Genomic DNA, 19,305 nt, shown 5'->3' with positions numbered 1-19,305 from the left:
TCGTATCTCCCATTTCATCTCCATCTACATTCTCTTCCATTTCTATAATATTGTCCTCAAGTACATCGCCCTTTTATAGACCCTCTATATACTCCTTCCATCTTTCTGCTTTCCCTTCTTTGCTTAGAACTGAGTTTCCATCTGAGCTCTTGATATTCATACAAGTGGTTCTCTTTTCTCCAAAGGTCTCTTTAATTTTCCTGTAGGCAGTATCTATCTTACCCCTAGTGAGATAAGCCTCTACATCCTTACATTTGTCCTCTAGCCATCCCTGCTTAACCATTTTGCACTTCCTGTCGATCTCATTTTTGAGATGTTTGTATTCCTTTTTGCCTGCTTCATTCACTGTTTTTTTATATTTTCTCCTTGCATCAGTTAAATTCAATATTTCTTCTGTTACCCAAGGGTTTCTAACAGCCCTCATCTTTTTACCTATTTGATCCTCCACTGCCTTCACTATTTCATCCCTCAAAGCTACCCATTCCTATTCTACTGTATTTCTTTCCCCTATTCCTGACAATTGTTCCCTTATGCTCTCCCTGAAACTCTGTACAACCTCTGGTTCTTTCATTTTATCCAGGTCCCGTCTCCTTAAATTCCCACCTTTTTGCAGTTTCTTCAGTTTTAATCTACAGTTCATAACCAATAGATTGTGGTCAGAGTCCACATCTGCCCCTTGGAAATGTCTTACACTTTAAAACCTGGTTCCTAAATCTCTGTCTTACCATTATATAATGTATCTGATACCTTTTAGTATCTCCGGGATTCTTCCATGTATGCAACCTTCTTTTATGTTTCTTGAACCAAGTGTTAGCTATGATTAAGTTATGCTCTGTGCAAAATTCTACCAGACGGCTTCCTCTTTCATTTCTTAGCCCCAATCCATATTCACCTACTATGTTTCCTTCTCTCCCTTTTCCTACACTCGAATTCCAGTCACCCATGACTATTAAATTTTTGTCTCCCTTCACTATCTGAATAATTTCTTTTATCTCATCATACATTTCATCAATTTCTTCATCATCTGCAGAGCTAGTTGGCATATAAACTTGTACTACTGTAGTAGGCGTGGGCTTCGTGTCTATCTTGGCCACAATAATGCGTTCACTATACTGTTTGTAGTAACTTACCCGCACGTCTATTTTTTTTATTCATTATTAAACCTACTCTTGCATTACCTCTATTTGGTTTTGTATTTACAACCCTGTATTCACCTGACCTAAAGTCTTGTTCCTCCTGCCACCGAACTTCACTAATTCCCACTATATCTAACTTTAACCTATCCATTTCCCTTTTTAAATTTTCTAACCTGCCTGCTCGATTAAGGGATCTGACATTCCACGCTCCGATCCGTAGAATGCCAGTTTTCTTTCTCCTGATAACAACATCCTCTTGAGTAGTCCCCGCCCGGAGATCCGAATGGGGGACTATTTTACCTCCGGAATATTTTACCCAAGAGGACGCCATCATCATTTAACCATAAAGTAAAGCTGCATGTCCTCGGGAAAAATTAAGGCTGTAGTTTCCCCTTGCTTTCAGCTGTTCGCAGTACCAGCACAGCAAGGCCGTTTTGGTTATTGTTACAAGGCCAGATCAGTCAATCATCCAGACTGTTGCCCCTGCAACTACTGAAAAGGCTGCTGCCCCTCGTCAGGAACCACATGTTTGTCTGTCCTCATCAACAGATACCCCTCCGTTGTGGTTGCATCTACGGTACGGCCATCTGTATCGCTGAGGCACGCAGGCCTCCCCACCAACGGCAAGGTCCATGGTTCATTGGGGGGGGGCAGTAAGCACTACCTTTCCCAATGTCCATCAGACTCCAAACCCACCAACCTATTCCACGTATACCATACTAACTTTATTCTAACTTATAGCTACTTCGCATTTGGAGGGAAGGATACAAACAAATTCTTGGCACACCCATGACCAGCCGAATGACATTCTCCTGAGGCAACCTTTTTATGGGCCATCTAGAGGATACCTTCCTACCCTCCAAAAACACCAAACCCTTAGTTTGGTTCAGGTTCATTGGTGATATCTTCATGATCTGGACTCTGGAACCAAGGCACACTATCTTTACTCCTTTGCAACCTCAGCATCATCTCTCCCATCTGCTTCACGTGCTACCCCTGTACACAGCATGTCACCTTCTTAGTTATTGACATCCTCCTCTTTGATGGCTCCATCCACACCTCTGTCCACTTAAACCCATCAACCAACAACAGTACTTGCATTTTGACAACTGCCATCCCTTCCACACAAAAAAATTCCCTCCCATACAGCCTGGCACATCTGCAGTGAAGTATGCTTAAGGTCTCACCAAGGCCTTCACGGACAGGCACTACCCCCCGAAGACCTAGTGTACAAACAGATCTCCCATGCCATTTCTCCCACACACCCCAAATCCTGCCACCACCCCCAAGAACCAACTACAAAGGAGTGCCTCCTTCGTCACCCAATACTAACCCTGACTGGAATAATAGGACAACATCCTTGATCAGGGCTTTGATACATGTTGTCGTGCCATGAAACGTGGTACATCCTACCTGAGATCCTTCCCACCCCTCCTACAGTGTTGTTCCATCGCCCACCCAACATCCACGACATACCATCCTAGTCCATCCGTATGCCACTCCCAATCCCAAACCCTTGCCACAGGGATCATATACCTGTGGAAGGCCCAGGGGCTAGACCTGCTCAATCCACCCATCAAGCACTTCTTATTCCATTCCTATCACAGGCTCAGCCTACCTGGTCAGAGGCTGGGGCACCTGTGAAAGCAGCCGTGTCACATACCAGCTCTGCTGCAATCATTGCACAGCTTTTTATATTGGTATGACTACCAACCAGCTGTCCACCAGGATTAACAGCTACAGCCAAACAGTGGCCAAGAGCAAAACAGACCATCCGGTTGCACTAAGTGCATCTGAACACAACATACTTCATTTCAATGGCTTCTTCACAAACTGAGCTATCTGCATCCTCCCTCCACCACCATCTTTTCTGAACTACAGGGATGGGAGTTTTCCTTACAGCACATGCTTTGCTCCCGAAATTATCCCAGCCTCAAACTACATTAATCAGCTGTCCCCACACCAACCACCAAACAGTTTCCACTCCCTCTGCCCTAATACCTCCTCTGTATTCACACCCTCTTGCCCTCTTTGTGTGCCACCCTCTGCCAACGCACGTGCTCATCTTTCCCTTTCCCTGCTCCTCTCCTTTTCCACTGCCTGTTACCCCCCCCTCCCTTCCCCAGACACCTGCCCCACAGCCTCCAGACACTGCGTGTGTTAACGCTCTTCCCATGCCTCCATCTAGTCCCTGCACATTCCACCAGACAGTGGTCTTCTCTCCCCTTTACACCAACATCCCTCACACCCATTATCTTGCTGCTACTGAGCACTACCTGTCCAAATGTCTTTCAAACTCCAAACCTATCACCTCTTTCCTTATACACAATACTAACTTTATCCTAACTCACAACTACTACTCACTGAGGGAAGTGGTACAGCTGTTAGCACACTGGACTTGCACTCAGGAGGATGACAGTTCAAACCCGCATTCGGCCATCCAGATTTAGGTTTTCTGTGATTTCCTAAATTGCTCCTTGCAAATGCTGGGATGGTTCCTTTGAAAGGGAATGGCCTATTTCCTTCCCCATCCTTGACACAATCCGAGCTTGTTCTCCATCTCTTATGACTTTGATGTCGATCGGACGTTAAGCTCAATCTTCCTTCCTTCAGTGCTACATCTGCTTGTCATTTAAAGGGAGTATATACAGACAAATCCTCAGCACAGCCATGAGCACAAAAGTGACATTCTGCTATGCCAACTGGTTTATGGACCATCTAGAGGAGGACTGCACTGTAGTTCCTTCTCTAGATTGTCGCACAGATGACAAAATGCTAGATATTGAAATAGATGACAGAGGGATAGAAAAACAATTAAAATCGCTCAAAAGAGGAACGGCCACTGGATCTGATGGGATACCAGTTCGATTTTACACAGAGTACGCGAAGGAACTTGCCCCCCTTCTTGCAGCGGTGTACCGTAGGTCTCTAGAAGAGCGTAGCATTCCAAAGGATTGGAAAAGGGCACAGGTCATCCCCGTTTTCAAGAAGGGACGTTGAACAGATGTGCAGAACTGTAGACCTATATCTCTAATGTGGATCAGTTGTAGAATTTTGGAACAAATATTATGTTCGAGTATAATGACTTTTCTGGAGACTAGAAATCTACTCTGTAGGAATCAGCATGGGTTTTGAAAAAGACGATCGTGCGAAACCCAGCTTGCGCTATTCGTCCAAGAGACTCGAGGGCCATAGACACGGATTCCCAGGTAGATGCCTTGTTTCTTGTCTTCCGCAAGGCGTTCGATACAGTTCCCCACAGTCGTTTAATGAACAAAGTAAGAGCACATGGACTATCAGACCAGTTGTGTGATTGGATTGAAGAGTTCCTGGATAACAGAACGTCGGTAAAGCAGATGCCAAACTGAGATTCATTGGAAGAATCCTAAGGAAATGCTTGTTCGCCCACTGCTTGAATACTGCTCGCCAGTGTGGGATCTGTACCAGATAGGGTTGATAGAAGAGATAGAGAAGATCCAACAGAGAGCAGTGGGCTGTGTTACAGGATCATTTAGTAATCGTAAAAGTGTTACGGAGATGATAGACAAACTCCAGTGGAAGACTCTGCAGGAGAGACGCTCAGTAACTCGGTACGGGCTTTTGTTGAAGTTTCGAGAACGTACCTTCACCGAGGAGTCAAGCAGTATATTGCTCCCTCCTACGTATATTTCGCGAAGAGACCATGAGGATAAAATCAGAGAGATTAGAGCCCACACAGAGGCATACCGACAATCTTTCTTTCCTAGAACAACATGAGACTGGAATAGAAGTGAGAACCGATAGAGGTACTCAAGGTACCCTCCGCCACACACCGTCAGGTGGCTTGCGGAGTATGGATGTAGATGTAGGAGATCTATGTACCCTCCAAAAATGTCAAACCCCTAGTCTGGTTCAGGTTTATTGTTGACACCTTCATGGTCTGGACTCAGTACCAAGAGATGTTATCATCACTCCTTTGCTACCTCAACACCTTCTCTCCTATCTGCTTTACCTGCTCCTCAACCCAGAGTGCCATCTTCCTGGACGTTGACTCCCTCCTCTCTGACGGCTCCATCTATACCTCCATTCACACTAAACCCACCAGCCACCAACATCACCTGCATTTTGACAACTGTCATCCTTTCCTCATCAAAAAGTCCCCTCCATACAGCTGGGCCATATGGTAACGGTGTGTCTGCAGTGACAAGAACTTCTTTACTGTGTTTACTGAAGGTCTCACCAAGGCCTTCACAGACAGGCACTATCCTCCAGACCTAGTCCACAAACAGATCTCCCAGCCATTTCCCCTAACATCCCTAATCCTCCCACCACCCCCAAGAGCCAGCTACAAAGGAGTGCCCCCTTCATCACTCCTAAACTACATCCTTTGCCAGTGCTTTGATTACCAATCATCATGCTCTGAAATAAGGGACATCCTGCCTGAAATCCTTCCCACCCCACAAAATGTGGTGTTCCATCCCTCACCAAACTTCCACAATATCTTAGTCCATCCCTATTTCGCTCCCAATCCCAATCCCAACCCCTTGCCACCCCTGTGGAAGATGCAGGAGCAAGACCTGCACGATCCACCCACCCAGCACTTCCTATCCCAGTCCTGTCACAGGTTTATCCTATCCCAACACAGGCTGGACCACCTGTGAAAGCAGCCGTATCACATACCTGCACTGCTGTAGTTATTGCACAGCAGTTTATATCGGTATGATTACCAACCAGCTGCTCACCAAGATGGACAGTGACTGCCAAACTGTGACCAAGAGCAAAGTAGACCACCTGTGGCATAACATGCAGCTGAACGTAACATGCTTAATTTCAGTGGCTGCTTGACAACCTGGTCCATCTATATCCTGCCCTCCCCATGGCCAGCGTTTCTGAACTGCACAGATGGGAGTTATCCTTAGAATACATTTCCGCTCCCAAAATTATCCCAGTCTCAACCTACAGTAACCTAATTTGTGTAGTTGCAAGTTTTTGTACTGTGGAAGGAGGAAATGCCATTATCAGTATACTTAAAAACCTGACAGAGGGGTATGAGTGCTGGTGGAAGGAGGGGGGGGGGGGGGGCTTTCCAAGATTATGTTTCTATGTTTTCCTTGATTAACTTGGTAACAACAGATTCCAGCAAAAATGTTTTTCTAATATCAAATTAACTTCATTAAATTTTCTACAAAAAAGGGACCCTCTCCAGTTTTTTCTCTGGGAGTTACAGTTTCCGTATTGCAGGGGATGGAAAAATAGTGTCTTAATGACAAAATTAATGTTTGTTGTTAAATGAGCAGGTTAAGTACAAAAATTAAATGTATGTACCAATCTAAGTAAAGTAGAGCTGTATTAAGTGATAAATAGTGCTCAGGCAATGTGACAGGCTGGAGAGGAAAGGGTTTGGGGCTGGAGGGAAGATGCGTGAGGGAAGGAAGGTCATCATAGTGAGGTCACGCATTTCCTTTTTTCATAGGCCTGCAAACTGAAGAGTGAGCAGGTGGGTTCCCAATCTCTCTACCGCACTATGCTACAAGAATCAATTGCAGGGTGTTTCACAAAGTCATACCAACCCTTCTATGGCTTGCCTTCAGAATCACTGATGGCACACAGTGCAGATATGTGTGGGACCATTTATTTCCCACGAACTGCACTAACACTAAATGGAATAGGTATATGACTTACTAATAATACCATGAATATAATAGAGGGAAACATTCCACGTGGGAAAAATATATCTAAAAAGAAAGATGATGAGACTTACCAAACAAAAGCGCTGGCAGGTCGATAGACACACAAACAAACACAAACATACACACAAAATTCTAGCTTTCGCAACCAACGGTTGCCTCGTCAGGAAAGAGGGAAGGAGAGGGAAAGACAAAAGGATTTGGGTTTTAAGGGAGAGGGTAAGGAGTCATTCCAATCCCGGGAGCGGAAAGACTTACCTTAGGGGGAAAAAAGGACAGGTATACACTCGCGCACACACACACATATCCATCCTCATATACACAGACACAACCAGACATTTGTAAAGGCAAAGAGTTTGGGCAGAGATGCCCAGAGATGCCAGTCGGGGCGGAAGTACAGAGGCAAAGATGATGTTGAAAGACAGGTGAGGTATGAGCGGCGGCAGTACCTCCACCCATTCCACATCAAACGGTCCCTTCCCTACAGCCTAGGTCTTCGTGGCAAACGAATCTGCTCCAGTCCGGAATCCTTGAATCATTACACCAACAACCTGAAAACAGCTTTTGCATCCCGTAACTACCCTCCCGACCTGGTACAGAAGCAAATAACCAGAGCCACTTCCTCATCTCCTCAAACCCGGAACCTTCCACAGAAGAACCCCAAAAGTGCCCCACTTGTGACAGGATACTTTCCGGGACTGGATCAGATTCTGAATGTGGCTCTCCAGCAGGGATATGACTTCCTCAAATCCTGCCCTGAAATGAGATCCATCCTTCATGAAATCCTCCCCACTCCACCAAGAGTGTCTTTCCGCCGTCCACCTAACCTTCGTAACCTCTTAGTTCATCCCTATGAAATCCCCAAACCACCTTCCCTACCCTCTGGCTCCTACCCCTGTAACCGCCCCCGGTGTAAAACCTGTCCCATGCACCCTCCCACCACCACCTATTCCAGTCCTGTAACCCGGAAGGTGTACACGATCAAAGGCAGAGCCACGTGTGAAAGCACCCATGTGATTTACCAACTGACCTGCCTACACTGTGAAGCGTTCTATGTGGGAATGACCAGCAACAAACTGTCCATTCGCATGAATGGACACAGGCAGACAGTGTTTGTTGGTAATGAGGATCACCCTGTGGCTAAACATGCCTTGGTGCACGGCCAGCACATCTTGGCACAGTGTTACACCGTCCTGGTTATCTGGATACTTCCCACTAACACCAACCTGTCAGAACTCCGGAGATGGGAACTTGCCCTTCAGCATATCCTCTCTTCTCGCTATCCGCCAGGCCTCAATCTCCGCTAATTTCTAATTTCAATTTGCCGCCGCTCATACCTCACCTGTCTTTCAACATCATCTTTGCCTCTGTACTTCCGCCCCGACTGGCATCTCTGGGCATCTCTGCCCAAACTCTTTGCCTTTACAAATGTCTGGTTGTGTCTGTGTATATGCGGATGGATATGTGTGTGTGTGCGAGTGTATACCTGTCCTTTTTTCCCCCTAAGGTAAGTCTTTCCGCTCCCGGGATTGGAATGACTCCTTACCCTCTCCCTTAAAACCCAAATCCTTTTGTCTTTCCCTCTCCTTCCCTCTTTCCTGACGAGGCAACCGTTGGTTGCGAAAGCTAGAATTTTGTGTGTATGTTTGTGTTTGTTTGTGTGTCTATCGACCTGCCAGCGCTTTTGTTTGGTAAGTCTCATCATCTTTCTTTTTAGATATATTAATAATAATACCAACGCAAAAAAATCGTATGGACAGGTTGTTTATAAATCTCTGCAAAATGTTCTACATTGATGGAGGGGAAATTGATTTATAGTCATCCTGTACAGCAGTAGTATCGTTTGTCTGGGAAAGAAGTCCTCCCACACCATGAGCACAGCTTGCTTTTCAGTTCACCTACAGACTACACCTTTCTCTTATGTGAGTAGACACAATAACACCACTGTGCTCATCTTTGTATAGTGGAGGTATTATCAGTTTATTGAGTACTTATTTGCAATGGCAAGTAAGCTTTTATGTAAAATATGTCCCTATAAACAATTACTAACAAAGAGATAGAGGGGCTGGCCAGTACTTAACCTCAGCTCAGTACAGCCGATAGCTCCATCCTTGCTACCCTCCCTGTTTTCCTTTCCCTGTTGCTTCATGACCTGGGTTGTGAGTAACTGAATCTACTTTCCCTTCTTCCCTTTCTTTCCCCTCTCTCCTCCCTGATGAAGGAACATTTGTTCCGAAAGCTAAGAACGTAAATTTTCGGTTCTGTTTTTTGTGTATCTATCGGCTGTACTGAGCTGAGGTAAGTACTCGCCAGCCCCTCTATCTCTTTGTTAGTATTTGTTTCACATCTTTATATGAATTTTCCATTAATCATTTAGATCCCTATAAACAATGGCAGAGAAATGCTTAATTTGTATTTGCCATGTTGCCAGTGACGTGCAGCATTGTTGGGAAAGGGATTGGATTGGAAAATATCACATCTTGTGGTGTCTGTCATTGACAGCTTACTGTAAAGCTGTGTAGCTGAGTTGTAGGACTTGGTGGTGAAGTAGTGAATGACCAGAGAAAGTTGCTGCTCTTTTCTCATCATTAAATGTATTAATGGTGGACTGCATAAATCTCTTCCATTCAAGAATTGCTGGCACTTGTAGAGAGGGCTGCAAAAAGTGGAGCCACTTACCACACATCCACATTGTATTTTGCAAGGTGGGTGTGAATATGTGTGAAGGAAGGGGCTGCCTCGTGTTCAAATCTAGAACAATAATTCACTGTATGCATTGCTCGTCTGAAGTTCCATAACACCTATGTGACCTACTTCTATTGCAAAGGGAGACAGTTTAAACCTCTGGGTCTTCATATTTTGGGAGAACTGAAGTTGGAATGATGCATTTGATACCCCTCATGCCGTGAAAAGTATTCCAGCCGTTGATAGTGGGGACAATGAAATTGGCGTGGTCAAATCCATATTGACCCCATGTTACACTTGGGGCAGGCTCTTCAGTGTGGTAGCTGGTTGACATCACCCACTGTTGAACTATTTTATGCAATACCTCTCTTAACAACTGCAAATATGTTCTCACATAATAAAGTGAAATTATCTTTGCTGTATAAACATGAGCTCAGTGATGTTATTTGTCTATTTACATAAGAGAGCTGGACAGGAAATACTGGGCAGGTATTGTCTGTCTGTAAAAGCCACAAAGTGCCACCGTGGCATCTGCTGTGTCGAGGGAAGTCTCATGTTGCCGGGCTTGTAGTTGGTGGCCTGGTATTGGTTGCTGTGGCTGTGAATATAGCAGACTGCGTCTCGTCCCAGTGACACAGGCTGAAAGGGTTCCCCATTTGAAACTCGGGAGATGCTGGGATGGCTGGATCCCCACTGTTGTAGTTCCGTGAGGTGGCAAAGAGCTGAGGTGCCCAAATGCCTTGGTGGTCGGGCTGAGGACAGAGATTTGAGGCCTAGCGATGGTAGTGATGGGAGTATTAAAAGTACAGTGTTGACCAGCAAATTGCTGCCAACCTGTTTGACAATGATGGCTGGCCTGGGAAAGGTTTAAATGCAACTGACCTGGCTGACTTTGCAGAAGTACCTGTGCTTGTGTGTCACACCATAATGTTCTGGAACAGAGGCAATGACCAAAGGGGCTGTCATTGTGCAGAAGTTGGTCAAACCGAAGTGGCCTCCCAGAGGCTGGTCACTGGGCACTGTCCCATGTAAGGAAGTTGATGCGGAAGCAGGTGCACGGCAAAGGGTTGCAACTTTGGCAGGTCACTGTCCCCAGCAGATGGTGGTGGTGGTGGTGGTGGTGGTGGTGGTGGTGGTGGTGGTGGTGGTGGTGGCTTGGTTTCTGATGCTCCGTCCTTGGCTTCAAACACTGCTACAGTTCATTCAGTTACAAAGGTGATGTACTGACAAAATCACCCAAGTTTTATTATTTGAGAAAAGTGCTTAGAAGTCATTTCCAAATTATATATTCCTGGAGCAAACTTGACTGTTATTGCACAAATGAAGTCAGTGCCTAGTTAGACAATGAATTTCAAGTAAATCAGTAAAACATGGGATAAAAATGAACATATTGCTACAGTGATGTTTCATATGTACTGAAAACACAAATTTATGCAATCAAAGCAATTGGAACATAACCAGAAAAAAAGAGGTATGAGAGTTGTTCTTGATTTCATCAGCGAAGTAAGAGATCAGAGTGCAGATTGCGACAACCTTTTTATGTCTTACACTTTAGGACAGCAGGTACTAAAAAGGAAAATGAGACTATCAAGAAATACACAGTAAGCTAAACCAGACTTCTGCAGCAAATAACCAACTGTGAAATTTATCGTTTATTTGACTTCACAAGTAACACTGTTGTATTGAGTTACACCCTGAAAAAAAAAAAGGTCATACTTTTGTGCACAGTGACCAAATCAGCAATAGAGATGACAGTAAGCTAGAAGTGATTTTAGATTACAATAGAACTACAGGAATATTTTGGACATGCTATCAGCTAACAAATATTTATACTTGTGAACAGAAGACAAATCAGCAACTGATGACTATGTTTTGTGGCCTTCAGTAGATCCCAGTTAGAATGCAAAGAAGTTGACAAAAAGGAGACTACTCTTACAAATCACTTACGAAATGATGTATTGCATCAAGGATTCATTTTCCATGATCAAACATATCACTGAGGTTGTCAAGAATATCTAAAATACGAGAAATATGAGTGCACAACAACAGGAAAATCTGTAAAATGTGCAAGCTGTAAATTCTGCCTATTAAACAATGATTAATTTTCCTAATTGGAGCTGATTGTTTTTTTATAAAATTTGTATTACTGAAACTTCGTGGCAGATTAAAACTGCGTGTCGGACCGAGACTCGAACTCGGGACCTTTGCCTCAAGTCTCGGTCCGGCACACAGTTTTAATCTGCCAGGAAGTTTCATATCAGCGCACACTCTGCTGCAGAGTGAAAATCTCATTCTGTATATTACTATTTGTAAACTGCAATGAGTGAAATTAGTTGATATTATGTGTGGCTAAGTTTTTGAATATTACTCTTGTAAGTAATGTGGATAGGTGTTTCTACGTTTTAAAGAACATTTTAATATCAGTTCACTGTTTTGAAACACTATACATAGTGATCAAACATCATCTCTGCATTCAAAAGAGATACTGAAATATGAATGATAGTTGATTGAAAAATCAGAAACTTTTATTAAATGATTTTTTGTACAAAAACAGAATTTATTTGTTGAATGTCTCATCTAGTTCAGTACACCCAGTGAACATTGTTTTTCTGACTTAAACCTTTGCCATAATTTTTAATTATATGTGGATTTCCTACCATAAATCAATTTCTTCAAGCTTGCATAGGACATGGGCTTAATGTGTAAAGTAATGAAGTTGACTCAGGGTTGACAGGTCACTTCTGCGCAGGATGGTTGGCAGTAGGTGGTTGAGGTGAGGACACAGGCCTGCGGCAGCTAGTTAAAACACATCGGGTCAATTACTTCATTGCAACTCGTGCAACTATACTCATATGCCATGGTATGGTGGCCATGTCCCTCGTGGCATGTGACAAAGTAGACATCTGTGACGCAGTTTTGACTCTCAACCAGTCAGCAGGTCCTGACAAGTGCACCTTGGAATGCTGAAGTATGCAGCCTGGTAGCGACATGTATCCCAATTAGGCATGCCGAAGCCTGCACAAGTGTTGTCAGCAGTGCAGGTGATGACTGGAACACTTGCAGTTCCTTCCTGATAGGAAGTCCTGCCTCTACAAACGGTGACACAAGATTGCCACATCAGTGTAGAAAGGTGAGCTGGAGTTTAACTGCTGCTGGGTTGAACCTGAAGTGGCCCACTAGTGGAGCAACATCAAGTAGTGGGAGGGCTCTATGCCAGTAGATGTGCCATGGTAGCAGCTGGTCAGGCTCGTGGTGCTGCTTGTTGACCCCTGGCACAGCCATGCTGGGCATGTCCCGCTTGTGGCAGTCAGTCTGCCAGGCTATCAGTATCTGTGCTAGAATGTCACAGCTATTTATATGAGACAGTGGCTCATTTGTTGTGCCTAAGTGCCACTTTTTGTTGTATTCCTGACAACATTTCCATGGCCTGCTCTGGTGAAACTGCTTGGTCCTTTCTGTAAGATCCTTGCTTTCTGTTATGCCGACAAGTTCATGGTGCAATGCGTAAACAGCTCTGTTGCTGTAAGCAATATGCTGCCATCCTCTGCTCATCAGTTGCCTATGGCTTCTGCAATGTTGCACTGCTGTGTTTCCATAGAATATTCAAAAAATTGTGGCAGCACTACAGTAGAGTTGGTTAGGTAGTAGTTTATAGTGCAGTTTAAGTTTATAGTGCAGTTTAACTATTGTTGTGGTGCCAGTTGCATGTGTGCTAGCAGCTGCAATGTCTTGGTTTTTTTGTAATAAAAGAAAAAAAAATAGTCCTATTGTCAGCAGTGGGTTGTTTACCTGGGTGTGTCTCACATATGTGTATAGAATGTAATAGAATAAAATATTTATTCACCTTAAAACATATGTACATGGGATGTGTGTTGTCATGTAATTTTTGTGTATGTGTACAGTTACTACATTACGGTATACTTGATCCTTGCCAGATGTTAGAAGAAGGCTATAATGTAAGTTACAACTTAAGGAAAGCACATTGTTTTGGAGATTGACCATTGTTTGCAAATCTAATACATTGTGCCACAATGAATCAACATATCACACTGGTAACTTCATAAAGTATTACAGTTTATTATTTTGTATACATCCACATCAAAACTCCAAGTCATCTATTAAAAATCAAACAATGGAAACTCCAAGCTGGAAAATCAACAATATAAGGGAAAGATAAATTGCTATTTTCCATAAAGGTGATGCGTTAAATTGGAGTGAGACACAATGAAAAGACATTACACATAAATATCTGAAGATGGCCTTGTAAGCTGAAAACCTGTTAACACGAAAAAGTAAAATTGTAGAACAAAAGCAGATTAGTGCCTTTCATTTCTGACTTACTCATAAGCTTTCAGCAAAAGCCTTCATTAGAAAAGTAAACACGCACACATTCAGCAGTACAAGAAGGCCTCAGGGACACATAACCGTGATCTCCGGCAACTCGGACCAGAATGTAGCTGTCATGTAGAATGAAAGCAGCTGTCTGGAGGGAGTGGGGAAGGGGAAGGGATAGCAGGGTATTGGTGAGGGGAGAGATGAGCATGTGTGGCAGACTGTGGAGGGACTAGACTGCCAACAGGTGCAGCGTTGGGATCCTGTGAGACAGGGAGGGGGGAAAACGGGGCGTGAAAAAGGAGTGGAGTTGGGAAGGGGAAAGACAGGTGGGTATGTTGGCAGAGGGTGGCACAGAAAGAGTGTGAAGGAACTAGAATAGGAAGGAGGTGATAGGGCGGAGGGGGTGAGAACTGTTGGGTGAAGGGCGTGCAGGCATTAGTTTACTGTAGTTTGAGGCTGGGATAATTTCAGGAGCGGAGAATGTGTTATAAAGATAACTTCCATCTGCGCAGTTCAGAAAAGCGGCTGATAGAGGGAGGATCCAGGTGGTTTGGGTAGTGAAACAGCCATTGAAATAAAGCATGCTATGTTCAGCTGCATGTTTTGCCTCAGGGTAGTCTATTTTGCCATTGGCCACAGTTTGGCAGTGGCCGTTTGTCCTGGTGGGCAGCTTGTTGGTAGTCATACCAATATAAAAAACTGAAATGATTGCAACAGAGCTCGTAAATGACATGGTGCTTTTACAGATAGCCCAGCCTGTGTTGAGTAGGAATGAGCTTGTGACAGAACTGGAATAGGAAGTTCTGTGTGGCTGGATTGTGCAGGTTGTGCACCTAGGTTGAGATTGCTGGGAGAATTATGGATGTGAGGGGAAATGGCATGGGAGAGCTGTTAGTGGGCTAGGTCTGTAGGATAGTGCTTGGTGAGATCCTCAGCATATTGGGCAAGTTCTTGTTGCTGCAAATACACTGTCCTCCATTCTGCAAAACACCTGTATGGGAGGGATGACAGCTGTCGAAATACAGGTAATGTTGGGGGGCTTAATGTGGACAGAGGTGTGGATGGAGACATCGGAAAGGAGGAGGCCAACATCCAGGAAGATGGCATGCTGGGTTACGGAGGACCAGGTGAAGCAGACTGGAGAGAAAGTGTTGAAGTTGTGAAGGGTGTCTTGGCCCTGAGTCCAGATCATGAAGATATCATCATTGAACCTGAACCAGACTAGAGGTTTGGTGTTTTGAGCGGCTAGGAAGGTTTCCTGTAGATAGCCCATAAACAGATCGGCATAGGAGGGTGCCATGCAGGTGCCCACAGTTGTGTCGCAAATGTGTTTGTATACTTTCCATTCAAAGAAGTAGTAGTTATGGGGGGTTAGGATAAAATTAGTAAGGTGGTATGGCTCCAGCCACACTTCTGTACGCATTAAATCCAGCAACCGCCAACAGTACCTGCATTTCGACAGCTGTCATCTCTCCCACACCAAAAAATCCCTCCCATAGAACCTGGCCACTCAGGGGTGGCGTGTCTGAAGTGACAAGAACTCCTTTGTCCAGTGTGCTGAGGGTCTTCATCAAGGTCTTCACAGGAAGGCACTATCCCCCAGACCTGCAGCTGGAGTCACAAACGATGGTGGTTGACTTTAGGATTGTTCTGTGTAACTATGTCATGCATTTTTACGGCACCCCATGTATGTTCAGTAGTGTTTTGAGCGCTCTGCTGTAAATGTAGTACCCAATGTGAGCATTAAATGTTATTGTTGTGGGTTACCTCATGAATTTTAATTCAATTTCTTTTGAGTTGTTGTGGATGATGGTGGTAGCAAACAACAAATTTTACACAAGTAAACAACAGACATAATATGCAGGGTACATGCTTTCATCAAGCGCAAAACACATGTTTACACATATTGCAACTGTCACTTAGAACTTGCAGTTTCTATGTCTTTTTCAACCTGTGCTAACAGCCGTCATTCGTGGATTGGGCTTTAGTTGCAAACAGATCTCCCATTCCATTTCCCCTCACACCCTCTGTCCCATTATATCCTCCCTATTCTCATTTCCTCACCCTCTTTCTGTTTCGCTCTCTGTTATCACACTCGCCCGTCTTTCCCCTTCCCCACCCCTCCTCTTTTTTTGCGCACCCCATCCCCCCCCCCCCCCCCCCCCCCACGCATCTCCCTGCCTCACAGCCTCCTGGTGTTACGCCTGTTGACAGTTTAGTCCCTGCATGCCCTGCCACACAGCGCTCTTTTCTCCCCCCTGTTCTACGCTGCTATACCTGCCCCTTTCCTGCCCCCTCCAGTTTGCTGCTTCCATTCTATGCGACAGCTGCGTTCCAGTCCGAGCTGCTGGAGATGGCAGTCATGTGTCTGAGGTTTACATGTTTATGTGAATGAATGTGTATTTCATTTTCTGATGTAGGCTGTGGCTGAAAACTAAAGTGTCTTTTCATTGTGCCTTAACGAGTCATCTGTTATACATTCTCCAGATTTCTTCATTGTATAAAAACGTTTACTTTTTACCCATTTTGTTATAGCACTTTTAAATTTATTCTGGAGTACTAAGTGATCATTTTTAGATAGTTTTTTAAAATATGTGAGACCAAGATATATGTAGCTGTTGTGGACCTTTGCTGGTGTGACATATGGCTTGTTAGTTGCATTTCTGTTTCTCGTGTCATACTAGTGTATTGACATTATAAGGTCAAATTTATTCAGGTTTTCTTTTGTGTGTACTAGCAAATATAAACTAGGGACTGTCTTAATGTTAAAAGTTTTTGATGTAATGTCTGCATGATTCGATTGGTGTGCATTCTGCAATGCATCTTATGGCCTTTTTTTGACATTTAAATACAGTCTTAAGTCCAGGTGAGTTTCACCCTATCAGAATTCCATATGCCAAATGTGACCCATGTTTCATGAATTGGAAGTAGAAAGTGGCAAATGGATGGACCAGGATATTGTGAAGGTTGACCGGGTGGTTGAATGCTGCTGGAAGGATATTGATTGGGATATTCTTCATGTCAAAGCATGATAAGATGGAACATGAAGGGTGATATTGCATAATGATATGGCATTCCTTTGTTGTTAGTCAGTAGATATGGTTGAGGTATTAATCACATGGAGATATAGATTAAAAGTTTACTAAAACATATTTCTGCTGCCCATCCCACTTCCCCCATTGCGCGCACATGTGCATGCATGCATGCACGCGCGCGCGCGCGTGCGTGCTCTCACACACACACACACACACACACACACACACACACACACTCACACACCCCTCGTGACAATGCAGGCATTGAGATAGAAAGAGAAGACAGCAGTGAAGAAGAGAGAATATAGTAATCAGAGGAAAAGAAAATAGTGAAAGAGGAATGAAAGCAGCTATGAAGTAAGACAGAATTAGTTTTAATAGAGCAATAGGGTGAGACATAACAGTGTTTGTAATGCCAGTTCCCACCTCAGAATTTCAGGATGACTGTTATTTGGAGGGTTATTGAAACAGTGTTAGGTGTAGTCATTTCCTTAGCTGCTGTATGGATGTTTTTAGGATCTTCTCTCTCTCCCTCTCTCTTTCTTTCTCTTTCTCTTTTTCCATGAGGTCTGAAGAAGCAAACTGATAATGTTTACATAGACTTAAAATAATCACTTGCCACTGAATGGATCAATTCAGCAATATAGATATTTAAACATTTCTTGTAAATATTAATGCACTGAGTGGCATTTATGAGAAATATGCCTGACCAAGAAAATGTAGAGAAATGTCATGAAGGATGGGTAAAGATCGTTTGTAGGAAATAGCATTTAGAAAGGGTAGTAGATTAAACTCTTGCTCCGAGCTTGTTCTCCATGTCATTGTTAATGGAATATGAAAGTATGTTTCTCCTGTCGAGGTGTTGACAAGCCTTGTATTCTAGTAGCAAATAACTATTGTATATGGAGTTGACATTTGGTTTACTGACAATCGTTCTTCTCATGCTTCATTCCCAAGAAACAGGTGGGGGTTGGGGGGAAGATATCGGTATCAGAATTGCCCTCCGCCACACTGTCAGGTCGCTTACAGAGTGTAAATGTAGATGTAGTGATGACTCATTCTTATTACTGCTATTTTATTTTCATTTCAGATTATTTCCAGATGTGAATATGACTATGATGAAGAAATGGAACAACTTCCCTGAAGAATATTGCTGGTAAAGTATCTGCATATTACATTCTTAATGAATGTATGCAGTAGAGCTGTTCGATTTGCTGAACTGTGTATACAAGTGTTTACGTTTACACATTGCAGTGCTATCAGGAGTGTTTTTCATTCCTCTTCCATATTAGGTTTTCTCACATATTTGGGGAAATTACATATGACATGAAAATATGCTAGCTAAATTGAGTTAAAATGTCCATTTCACTTGGTGACATTCAAATATGAATGCATATGGTTAGGAATTTCAGTTCTGAACTAAAAAATGAAAAATGTACCTGGAACCTTGTATACCTGTTGGACACAATCATGTTATATGAAATAAACATGGGTGGTAGCATTATTAATTATGCAGTATGTGTGTGAGCATCAATTCAAATCCAAGACTGTGGCATGTTACATTATAAATATTGCTCGGGATTGAGAAATTGGCAAACCAGGTACCATGTGAGTTCAGATAACTACCTCCCCCCTCCCTCCCCCTCCCTCTCCCCTCCCCTCCCCTCCACCCTGCCCCCTCCCCCCCTCTCCCCTGGCCCCTCTTTTCCACAAGTCCTGAAGAAGCAAACTAATAATGTTTACTTAGACCTTAGATAATCACTTGCTATTCAGTAGATCAATTCAACAGCATAAATATTCAAACATTTGAGTCACTTTAGTTCAATATTTGCCCAATTTTATACTCGGTTTGATTCTGAGTGCAAATGGTTTCACGCAAACTGCAGTTTAAACACGATAGATGCTCATAAAAAGCCAAAGTACATAGTATAGATTCCTATGGGTGGCAGCATGATGGAATTTGCTGCCCCCTTATCACTCCCCTCTGCACACTCATTATAGTTCTCAGCCAAGCTAGTGTTCACCATCCATTCCGTTTGTGTAGTGCTGTGCTAGAGCAACAGTGAAACACAGATGCCAATATCTTCTAGGATGCAGGTCACATGTAACAGTAACTAATACATAAATAAAAGATTGCAATCATGACTCAGTCCAATTCCCAAGCTTTTACTCGTCCCACTATCGAGTGACTTCTGTTAGTACTGTCTCCACAACAGTTCTTTTTGCTGTAATTTTTTCCTGTGATAACAGTTGCTGTCAGTTTAATGGGATTTGTTTCGTTTGTTAGACATTTAATTCTGGATTAATTTTCTTTCTTGTTTCATCTGCATGTCACCATCGTGTTCTAAAGCTGGTAATGTTTTCCCTTGGTATTCTAATACGGGAATAGCGACTGAATGTCTCATTTTACTGCATAGGTCATTAGTTTTTCATAACCAAATTTTAAAT

General features: G+C 43.5%; 1 protein-coding gene across 5 annotated transcripts in view; it reads left to right on the top strand.

Moving 5' to 3' along the window:
• LOC126088129 (alpha-N-acetylglucosaminidase) overlaps positions 1-19,305 on the top strand; it is a 377,251-nt gene that overhangs the window by 48,678 nt on the left and 309,268 nt on the right. For all 5 annotated transcript variants that reach the window (XM_049906245.1, XM_049906244.1, XM_049906242.1 and 2 more), the window contains exon 6: positions 17,948-18,013. In XM_049906245.1, the coding sequence (XP_049762202.1) occupies positions 17,948-18,013 (66 nt within the window). The remainder of the gene's footprint in view (positions 1-17,947; positions 18,014-19,305) is intronic.

This window comes from Schistocerca cancellata, chromosome 6 (genome assembly GCF_023864275.1).
Source record: "Schistocerca cancellata isolate TAMUIC-IGC-003103 chromosome 6, iqSchCanc2.1, whole genome shotgun sequence".
Classification (NCBI taxonomy): domain Eukaryota; kingdom Metazoa; phylum Arthropoda; class Insecta; order Orthoptera; family Acrididae; genus Schistocerca; species Schistocerca cancellata.
Note: the sequence above shows the minus strand (reverse complement) of the source record. Positions and strands in the feature narration are given on the sequence as shown.